Source organism: Lycium barbarum, chromosome 3, assembly GCF_019175385.1.
Source record: "Lycium barbarum isolate Lr01 chromosome 3, ASM1917538v2, whole genome shotgun sequence".
NCBI lineage: Eukaryota > Viridiplantae > Streptophyta > Magnoliopsida > Solanales > Solanaceae > Lycium > Lycium barbarum.
The window spans coordinates 63,367,326-63,378,627 of NC_083339.1; the positions used below are offsets into that span (position 1 = coordinate 63,367,326).

Genomic DNA, 11,302 nt, shown 5'->3' on the forward strand with positions numbered 1-11,302 from the left:
TAAACTTTGCCGAAATTTGGGCAGCATCTCCCTTGTTTATATCCCTAGCCCGAAATCACAATACCAACAAAACAACAACAACAATAGCGCTAACATCAACAACATCATCATCAATACCAAAATATACTCAATAAACTCGACGTCGGAGCTCAAGGTCGGTACTGTAGCATGAAGCAAATGACCAGATTTTTAGTCTTAAATAAGAGCTCAAGGTCGGTACTGTAGCATGCGGTTCTGCTCTGTCAGCCTAACTTGTAATGTTCACAATTCTCTACTCTGATGTCGTATCGACGAGCGGTTTATTGCATTGGAAACTAAACTCGACGAACTTCAATTTCGGCTTTTGTTTCACTCTAAAACACTTCATATGCTAAGAGATATCCGTCCCCCAAGTTGGACCAAAATTTTCACACACAAAACTTTACCCATCCTTTCTCCAAGGTCGTACTACTCCATTTCTTCCACTCATTTCCTTATAAAACCTCCCGGTATACCTTATATATGTCCTTTACTCATAAAATATACTTAATAATGCTTCGCTTCATATATTCCAAAGTTATTTTACTTAGCCATAGCTTGACATACTTACACTTAAATTTAACAAGGGCTTCTTCAGAAGTACGGGGTGTAACAAATGGCTGCTAATGGGGGAAAAGGAAATAAAAGATTCGAGCTAAAATTTTGATTTAAGTAGCTGGCATGAAGGCTTGAATATCAATTCAAAAGCCGTTGATCGTTTCTGAGCTTAAAAACACCTGAAGTTCATAGAAGTTCGAAGATTGCTGTCGTGGATCGATTCAAACGACAAGACAATATTAATCGAACTGAGTTGTGGTGGTTTGGAATTTGTGCTTGAAAACACTGGTTCCATTCGTCTGAGTGTGGACGCCATACTAAAACCACCATTGGCAGCCATTGAAGCACCACTAAAGCTTCGATCTTCCGCAAACGAGCTTCGTTTTGAGTGGGCGTTTTTTCAAAAGATCATGAATACCTTGGAGAATTCAAATCTCAAATTTGGTGAAGGATTGGATGAGTTTTGAGTCAAATTATTGTCCACGATTGAAGGAAAAAGACTATCAAAATTGGGTTTTAGTTTAGTGGGTCGCCGGTCGAGTTTAAATGGACTATTTGAAATGGGTAATTTCAATTGAAATTTGGTAATTTAGGTCTGTCCGTCAAAATTGGGATAGATGTGTTGACTCTGTTGACGGCAGGGTATAATTAACGGCAATGTGAAACGGGCACAAAGTTTAAGGGGTTTATATTCGACCTGTTTTCCCTTTCCGTTAACATCGCCTGCATAGTGCATACAAATAATCCCCCGAAGGCGACAAGTTGATAGAAACCACCGGATGCCGGTAAAGATATCCCATTAAAGCCTTTTGTTTTCTTCAAATCTCCGATTGCAAGCTTCTTCTATATTAACCCTAACCCCCTTGATTTAGCGGCTTCTATCATATATTGTGAAACCTAGAATGGAATCACTGTTTGCAAACTATGCTTCTTCAGATGAAGATGAAGAGCATCAACAACAACTACAGCCCTCCAGTTCTTCGAAATCTTCTTCTTCTTCTTCTTCCTTTCTTTCACTTCCCCCACCTAAATCCCAATCCAAAACTTCCACATCTGTAAAGCCTCTTGAAATTTCTGATAAACCCTCATCCTTTTTATCTTCTCTTCCTCAACCTAAATCCACTTCTTCTTCTTCTTCGCTTTTCTCTGTCCTTCCTCCTCCCAAAGCAGATCCATTGTCTTCTTTGGATACTAAACCAAAAAGGGTTGTTCAGTTTAAGCCTCCTGTCAACCCTTTTTCTGTCAAGTCTAATACTGTGGACCATGAAGACGAGGATGAAGATGAGGATGAGAAGGAAAAGCAAAGAAAAAGGTCTGGATCTTTTACTCAAACAGCTACAGTTAAGTCATTTTTGTCTAGCATTCCTGCTCCAAAGAACTCCACTACTTTGGGTGTTTTGGGTTCGGGCTCTGGAAGAAGATCCACCATTGAAGCAGATGTCCCTGTTCCTAATAATTCAGCTATCTCGAATGAGGTTGTAGTTAATGAGAGCCAACAGGTTGATGGATCGTTTGCGAGTTCAATAGGAGGTTTTGATGGTCCCTCTGAACACACCAATTGGAATCAACAGAGTTATGTGAACCATGAAGGCTATGCTGGCTATAGTAATGATGGGGCTAGTGATTGTTCTCACGCGGCTCCATCAAGTGTGAACTATGCCGGCTATGACAGTAATTATGGCGCTTACACGGGTTATGAGCAGTATGGTCATAATTGGACTGATGGGTCTAGTGCATCGGCAGTTACTGAGACGGCTGAAATTGCATTTAAATTGCCTGGGAAGAGAGGCAGGAATGATGCTCCACCGCAAATAGTTGAAGTGAACCAGGACGAGTTGATGAAGAATCGGCCAAGGGAAGACCAGGCAAGGCTTACCGGGATTGCCTTTGGCCCATCGTACCAGGTATGAAGTACTTTGGTTACTCGTTATGAGAAGCTTAAACTTTAATTGTTGTACTGCATATTAATTTTTTCTATCTGATATTGTGATTGTAGTGTTTGTTGTGAGTTTTAACTATATTTTTGTGCTTAATTTTAGATTTTATTTACTCCCTCTATCCCAATTTATGTGATGCACTTTCTTTTTTTAGGCTGTCCAAAAAACAAAAAAATGATACATTTTCTTATTTGGCAACAATTTAACTTTAAATTTTATGTTTTATACTTAACGAGATGATCTATAATCACACAAATATCTTTGACTTATTTTAGACCGCAAGATTCATAAGTCTTCCTTTATTTCTAAAACTCCATGCTCTGTCAAACTATATCACATAAATTGGGACGGAGGGAGTATATGACTTCTTCTCAGTTTGAGCAGGAGAAATGAATCTCAGAGATTTAGATCGCAATTGTGAGATATATTTACCTGATCCATTTAGTGTTATATATGTATGTTTTGAGTTGATTTTTCCTTTAGACAGCCTTGTATTCTAGCTTCTAGCCCTTTTTTGGGGGGATTAGGTTAATATTCTAGCTTCTAGGCTTTAAGATCAAATGATATTCCAGTGGGAGGATTGAGAATTTTCTGTCAACTAGTAATGGTAGTTTAGATGCCTGCTCTTGCTTTTTGCCCTGTCTCTTGCTTGTCGTGCGATGTTTTTTTCCATTTATCTTTTTGGCATGTCCCACTAGCATAAGGGTATTTGTTCATTAATACAATAGTCAAGTTAACGTGAACATGAATATTTATAAGTTAACTTAAACATGAATATTTATGCATTTTCTTTTGGTAATCTTTTTTCAATGTATGTTGTTCTTTAAAAAAAAAAAAATTGAGGAGAGGCTTAATCTGAGGATACTAGAACAAAAAATTTATGTACAGTAACATTATAGGTAGATAATATAATGATAACATGAGACAATCACACCAATCTAGATTTTAAAGAACGGGAAATCTCTTGGTTTCTTCCTATCACCGCTGGCAGATTTGACCTAGTGTCATTTTTCTTGGAAGTCTGCATGGTGGAAGGGAAGTAGCTTCCACAGTACTTCCATGTGTCAAAGCCGTAGGCAGGAGTTAAAATAATTAGTCAACTGGTTATGTGCTGACCTTAGACAGCTAAAGAGCTTCGTGGGGTCAAGATCTTAAGCGCCCTCCAATAGAAGAATGTTTAGTGTTATTGGAATGTAGAATTGATGAATCTAAATGAAAATTGAGCTGTCTAGTTCACTAGACACCTAGGTGATGATAATGGTCGTTGAATCTGGGTCATCACGTCGATAAATGTGGAGGCTACTGGGAAATCTATACAAATTTTGGTTTTATTTGAATTACATACAGAATAATGATCTTTTTTTTTTTATTGATGAAGTAAAAGGCAATAATGTAATCTTCCTTCTCATTGATTCCCTCCCCCCCAAACCCCCCTGCCGGGTTTAAAGAAAGAGATATCTGCAAGGATTTGGGAGGGTGAACTAGTTAACTTTAGCTGTCAGTGGTTATTTGATAGGGGTGGGGGGTATAAGAACTAGTGGACACATATAATATAGTGAGATAGGAAGAGCCATGAAAGAATTATGGAGAGTAGGCAATTAGAAGCGTGCATTGTGACTTTGGCAAAACCTACTTCAGGTAAAATACCTGTAGTGTATCCTTTTATTGCCAATTTCTATCAAGATACCTTAAGCTTTACAACAACAACATACCTAATAGAATCCCACAAGAGGAGTCTGGGGAGGGTAGGATGTACATAACCTACCCCTCCCTTTATGGGGTAGAGAGGCTGTTTGCGAAAGGCCTTCAACAAACCTTAAGCTTTACAGTTAACAAATTAAATTTCTACTATAACTATCAATCAATTTATTACATCTCAGTGCTGAATTAATTAGGTCAACTATATGAATCCTTATAATCCATTTTGCTTTATTTGAATCCATTCCATTCGATACTAAATAAGTTTCTTCTAACAAAATTAGGAGTTCTCTATAATTAGTGGAAAATTAGGAGTTCTCTATAATTAGTGGTTTCCTAAATTTCACATTTATCCCAACACAAGTATGCAAGTCTAGGGTACCTGATATCTTTCTCTATTACAACCATTCTATTATAATTTTTTTTTTGGTAAGGATTCATTCTATTATAATTCGAAGTGTTACATATTCACCAAAAATGCATTCTCACCCACAAGGTTGGCTCAGTTGGTTGAGCATGGGGCTTTCATAATGGAAGTCTCAGGTTCGAAACCCCCTGCCTACGACAGCAGGAGATTTGCCTTTTGGGTCGAGCTCGTCGCACGGGGCTTGCCTAGTGCGGGTTATCTCTTCTGTGTGGTTTGCGAGCTATTGCACAGGAGCTGGGTTTACCCTGTGCGCACTCGAAGGGTAGCGGCTGCGGGTTCCCATGTTATAAAACAAAAAAAAATGCATTCTCCTAGAAGACTTACCCTATAGATCTAAATTGGTTGCATAGGCATTTGATCTCAAATTACCTTCATTCTTTTTATGTGGACAAACTTGCGGTGCATATTCTGTGTTTTACTTCTGCACTAATACCATTGCTCTCTTGGTGTGGTCTTCCCATGGTTCAACTGTTGATTGACTTTCTTAATGGTTTTGTTGCATATCACAATATTACATGAGTAGTGTGCACCGTCCCACCTGTTATTGTATAAACTTTTAGTTAATTCATGTATAACTAGAGTAAACAAGTACATGCTTAAGGTAGTATAAAATGTCAGGTGTGAGAAACTCGTGTACTCTTCCACTGTTGTCACACTTTTGATTGCCTCTTTGTACATATTCATTTTTTGGCATTTAAGAAGTTGTACAGGCTAGCCAATGCGAGGGAAAGGAAGGCCCGTGACCTAGACCAAGTAAAGTGTATCAAAGACAAGGAAGGCGAAGTATTGGTGGAAGATGCACATATTAGACGAAGATGGCAGACGTACTTCATAAACTCCTGAATGAAGAGGGGGACTGGAACATCGTAGTGTGCACCGTCCCACCTGAATAGGAGCTCCTATTCTTTTTTGGCATTTAAGAAGTTGTACAGGCTAGCCAATGCAAGGGAAAGGAAGGCCCGTGACCTAGACCAAGTAAAGTGTATCAAAGACAAGGAAGGCGAAGTATTGGTGGAAGATGCACATATTAGACGAAGATGACAGACGTACTTTCATAAACTCCTGAATGAAGAGGGGGACTGGAACATCGTACTAGGTGAATAGGAGCACTCCGGGAGTCATCGTGATTTTGGGTATTGTAGGCGGGTCAAGGTTGAGGTGGAGGGGGTTATGCGTAAGATGAGTAAAGGAAGAGCGATCGGGCCAGACGAAATCCCGATAGAATTTTGGAAGAATGCAGGCAGGGCAGGCTTGGAGTGGCATAAGCGGTTGTTTAATGTCATTTTTAGGACGTCAAAGATGCCCGAAGAGCAGAGGCGGAGCATGATGATCCCGTTGTACAAGAACAAGGGGGTACCAAAATTGCAACAACTATAGAGGTATTAAGCTGCTGAGTCATACGATGAAAGTTTGACAGAGAGTAAGGGAAGATAGGATGAGGAGGACAGTGTCTATTTCAGAAAACAAGTTCGGTTTCATGCTGGGGCGATCGACCACAAAAGCCATCCTCCTTGTGAGAAGGTTGGTGGAGCAATATAGAGAGCGGAAAAGGGACTTGCACATGGTGTTCGTTGACCTTGAAAAGGCATACGACAGTCTCGAGGGAGGTGCTATGGAGGTGTCCGGAAGCTAGAGGTATTCCTGTAGCATACATTAGAGTGATTAAGGACATGTATGATGGAGCCAAGACCCGGGCAAGGACAGTGGGAGGTGACTCGGAACACTTCCTAATCATGATGGGCCTGCATCAGGTATTAAGAGCGTTTGCCTTGGCGATGGACGCACTGACGCGGCACATTTAAGGAGAGGTGTCATGGTGCATGTTATTTGCAAATGACATTGTACTGATTGACGGGACGCGAAGCTGGGGTTTTGGAGGCAAAACCTGGAGTTGAAAGGTTCCAAGTTGAGCAGGATTAACATAGAATACTTGGAGTGCAAGTTCAATGACCTGACTCATGCAACAGACGAGGACGTGCGTCTTGGTACTCAAGTCATCCCCAAGAGAGGCAGTTTCAAGTACTTGGGGTCAATTACCTAAGGCAATGGAGAGATTGACGTCGATGTCACTCATCGTATTGGTGCGGGAGGGATGAAATGGAAGCTCAATGTTTTGTGTGATAAGAAGGTGCTGTCTAGACTTGAGGGCAAGTTCTACAAAGTGGTGGTTAGACGGACTATGCTCTATGGTGCAAATTGTTGGCCAGTTAAGAAAGCTCATAACCAAAAGGTGAAGGTAGCAGAGATGCGGATGTCAAGATGGATCTGTGGGCATACCAAGAGAGATATGATTCATAATGAAGTGATTCGGGACAAGGTGAGAGTGGCCCCCGGGGTGGACAAGATGCGGGAAGGAAGGTTGAGGTGGTTCAGTAATGTGCAGAGGAGATGCGCAAATGTTTCAGTGAGGAAGTGTGAGAGGTTGGCAGCGGTAGGCCTAAGGAGAAGGAGGGGTAGGCTTAAGAAGTCCTGGGGAGAGGTGATTAAGCAGAATATGATGCAACTTCAGCTTACCGAGAACATGATCCTTGATAGGAGGGTGTGGAGGTCGAGTATCATGGTAGAGGACTAGTGGGTTGGCGCGCAGATTTCTTTTCCATACTAGTAGTAGTAGTATCTTTTTACGTTTGCTTATTCTTAGATCCCTGGTACCAGTGTTATTAAAGGCGCACTTTAAGCGTGCTTAAGCCTTGAAACGAGGCTCAAAACATGTTGAGCGCTTCGTCTCGCTTTATGTGCGCTTCAGTGTCATCATCAAGGCTTTAAGACATACTTTTCTTTGCCAATGAGCCTCTCTTGGAGAGGTGACACTAGATGATTGATATTTCACTTTATCGTAATATTTTTACAATTTCTTTGTCCATATATTTGTTATTCATGCTTATTATTATCAATCTTGGACTAAACATATATATATTTGTATTTTTGCATCATTGGCCCTTTTTTTCATTAAAGCCCATGCTTTATTTGCGCTTTGCGCTTAAAGCCCCAGCTGACCTAAGAGCTTTTTTGCGCTTTTCACTTTTGATAACACTGCTTGGTAGAACTTGATTGATTTCACTTCATTTATCTTATTATCTCGTTGCTGTTATTTCCTATTATTTCTGCTGTCTTTACATCTCTTCTTGAGCCGAGGGTCTATCGGAAACAGCCTCCCTACCTTCACAATGTAGGGGTAAGGTTTGCGTACACTCTACCCTCCCCAGACCCCACCTGGTGGGATTATACTGGGTATGTTGTTGTTGTATGATATGCTTTCTTTAGGTTGATGTACATCATATGGAGATCATTTCTCCTCTCGTTAGAAGTTCTCATAAGTTTTTTTTAACAAAAATAGTCTCTAGTTAGATCTTCCAGACATGGGATTTAGACTTGTTTTCTTTTCTGTTGTCACTGCTATTTCCTAAATCCATACTCTCATTTTCTTCACAAAGTTTCAAAGTATGTCTCATAAGTTCAACGCCACAGCAATTCGCTCTTTGAATATCTCCTCTACTCTTATGTATCGAAACCACTTGTTCGACACTCTTAGACATGTTAATATAACAATGAATAACTTGGTAGCTATATAATTGCCTCTTTGAGGCACTTATAAACCTGTACAGGGATACCATTTAAACCAGAGTTTTTCTAATCCTCATATTTTCGGCATCCTTTAGTCCAGCAAAGGTCATTCTGCAAGTGAATTAAGGTTTTCATCCGTCAGTGTATAAAGATCTATAAAGTTATGCTCCTGATTTGCCAGGGCCAGGCAACCCCTGGTGTAACGCATCTAGCTTTCATGTGGGATATCGGCTTTCACTGCTTTTCATTTTGATTTGCCCTTTTCTATGTGCTGCTTTCCCGACTTTTGTGTGCTGCTTCGGTTTGAAGTTATAGGCATTTTGTCCTTTTCCCCGTTTCTTCATTTGTTGATTTGCATTTTATTATTTTTCTTAAGGAGGTGGCTAAAGTCTTGCATATTCCGGGGTTCTCTTTGTTTTTGCTTCTTTCCCTTTTAGTACAACCATATTGAGAAGCTATGCATAAACTATTGTCATAAGTATGTCCAAAAGATAGTGAAACTTATCCAGAAAGACGTAAATGTTTTTTATTTTTGTGAAAGTGATTGCAGTGACAAATATTTGATCCGGGCAATTTCACTTGCCAGTAAAAAGGATATAAAGAGAAATAAAGGAGAAGAACAGAGAAAAATACTGTCATTTTACTACCACTGTCATAGAATTATGTCAATTTTCGTAATTAGGATCTAAAGGTCTACAATCAAACTAAAACGCTAAGGTTACTAGTACCAAATCTTCCAGCTCCACAAGAAAAAGGAAAGGATCAGGAGAGGAGGGTGAGGGTATAGTGGAGTTATTGGTTACTGCAAAAGGAAATAAGAATTTTGAGGAAAGGCATTTGTATCTGGGGTTAAGGGGGGTCAGGGGAAGGATTTTGTCCAATTGCTTTTGGTGAAATCAAATTATAATTACCTCATCAATTAGGTAATAAGTAACAAAACTCGCTTATTAAAAATACTTTCTGTGGAAAACATTTTCCTTCATACAAAACACAACCTATGAGTCAAAATTAATCTCTTCTACTTGTATTTATGATGTACAAAGTAGATTCCTTATTGTGTAGAAAGATGGTTGGATTTTTGGGAGGTCTACTTCACTTTGCATTAAACCACCTTCGAATAGTTTACACCATTTCGGTGTCATCCTTTGATGCCTTGTTTATTTGATTTTGTAAAACATTAATAGATAGGCTCCTGCAAGTGATAGTCTTGCCTGAACTTCTGTCTGTCCTAACTTGATTTGAATATAATTTATTATGGGGACTTTTGACCATGCTCACCAATCTATGACCATTTAGCGAGCAAAATGAGATAATACCTGCCAGCAAAATACAGAATCCCTTTTACTTTTTTCTTGATCAGTAAAGCTTAAGGTTTCATTCACACAAAAGAATCCAGGCACTCAGTGCTGAATAGTATAAAAGGAAGGTAGGGAGCCCCTGTACAAAATAGTTGTTGTACAGAGCTAATAAAGTCTATCATGTTGATTTCCGAGTATATATTTCAAGCTTACAAGTTACCTGAAAAAGCCAAAATAAACAACTGTATTTTAAATAGGGGTGGCAAATTTAGTTTGGGCGGGTCATTTAAACCACCTCATTTATTGGCTCAATCTATGATGACCCGCCCAATTAAGCTCATTTAAAAATTGGACCGCTATGTAGTCGAAATTGACCCATGAGAGACCTTGTTAAAATATTAAAAGGCAATCTTTTTGTTTGCTCTGTCATATAAAGTCTCATAATAAAGGGAAAAAAGTAGTGTAGGTACTTAAAAAATTATAAAAGAACAAAGGAATTAAAACTTAGTAAGAATTGAAAAAAGTTTAGTAATTAACTCCCGTATGCTTAGGAATAAATCCCATAATTGTCTAGCAACTGGGCAATGAGGGACAAGTGGCTCTGCTGTTTTCTGATTCTTTATCACATGCAGCATCTATTGCCATATAGCCGAACCTCTTTTCTATAGAATTCTTCGTGTGAGACATGCGTTATGAGTCAATCTGGCTGAAACATGCAAATTTATATGCTGTTAAGATATACAAATCTTTATTTGCTTGTTTTTTGAACTTTAATGTAGGGCACCGAGCTGTAGTGAAACAGTTGATATAACTTTCAAGGTACCCGAGATTTGTCATTGTCTCGTCCGAGTTTCTCCTGCCCTCCATTTAAGGAGTGAAGGCAGGGTGTGACTTGGGGTCTGTTTGGTTAGACTTATGAAACTGATTTTGATTATCTATGCCTGTATTTAACATTCAGTTTTCTTTCTGATTTTTACGCTTGATACCAAACATTGATTGTAACTGGGATTAAATCAGGTGAAGTATTCCAAATAGGCTTTCCCTACTCCCTTCCTTGCCTCCTGCCAATGATTAAGGTTGATAAGTATTAAGTTTCTCACATGCACGCTTTCTTTCTTGTAGCCTGTTTCGAGCAAGGGAAAGCCTTCTAAGCTGCTCAAAAGAAAACATCAAATCAGTACTTTATACTTTGATATGAAACAAAAAGAAATGGAGCTGGCAGAGCGACGTGCAAAGGGGATGCTAACAAAAGCACAAACCCAGGGAAAGTATGGTTGGTGATGATATTAAGCTTGACAGTTTTATGGTCTTCGAAGACATGGTGAACTGGCAACTTCACTTTGTTTGCTCATCAAATTTCGGATCTGTATTCTGTCCTCTGTTTTAAATGTTATTGATAGTCTTTCTGTTGTCTTTGAAAATATTGTAGTGCTGCAGTATTTCTACAATTTCCAAATGCTATTGGTTCTATAGGTTCCTTTAAATGAAATACTGTACAATGAAGGGAAATAGTTGATTGCATCTGTGATGGTCCGTGGAAGATAAGATTTATATACTTAATTTGATGCAAGTTTCAAACAGGGTGCTGAAACCTTGGAAAGCATAGTCATCTGAGGGAAGGAAACCAGTCCATAATAATGCAGAAAACGCTGAGTTGAGAAATGACGGCATTTGACCCTAATAGTGAGTTACAATCATTATTTCTAATACAGAGTTATGAAAAAAATACAGCATAGAGAAACAATGAGAACTGACAAAGTCACAGTTGTGTTTTCTGCATCTAGATATAGAGAATTGCTCAG

General features: G+C 39.1%; 1 protein-coding gene across 1 annotated transcript; it reads left to right on the plus strand.

The window, feature by feature from the left end:
- The first annotated feature begins 1,171 nt into the window (after positions 1–1,171).
- Positions 1,172–11,021, plus strand: LOC132631438 (uncharacterized). Its single transcript, XM_060347012.1, has 2 exons — positions 1,172–2,480; positions 10,623–11,021. The coding sequence occupies exons 1-2, from the start codon at positions 1,479–1,481 to the stop codon at positions 10,779–10,781; spliced, it is 1,161 nt and encodes a 386-aa protein (XP_060202995.1). The 5' UTR covers positions 1,172–1,478; the 3' UTR covers positions 10,782–11,021.
- The last annotated feature ends 281 nt before the right edge of the window (positions 11,022–11,302 follow it).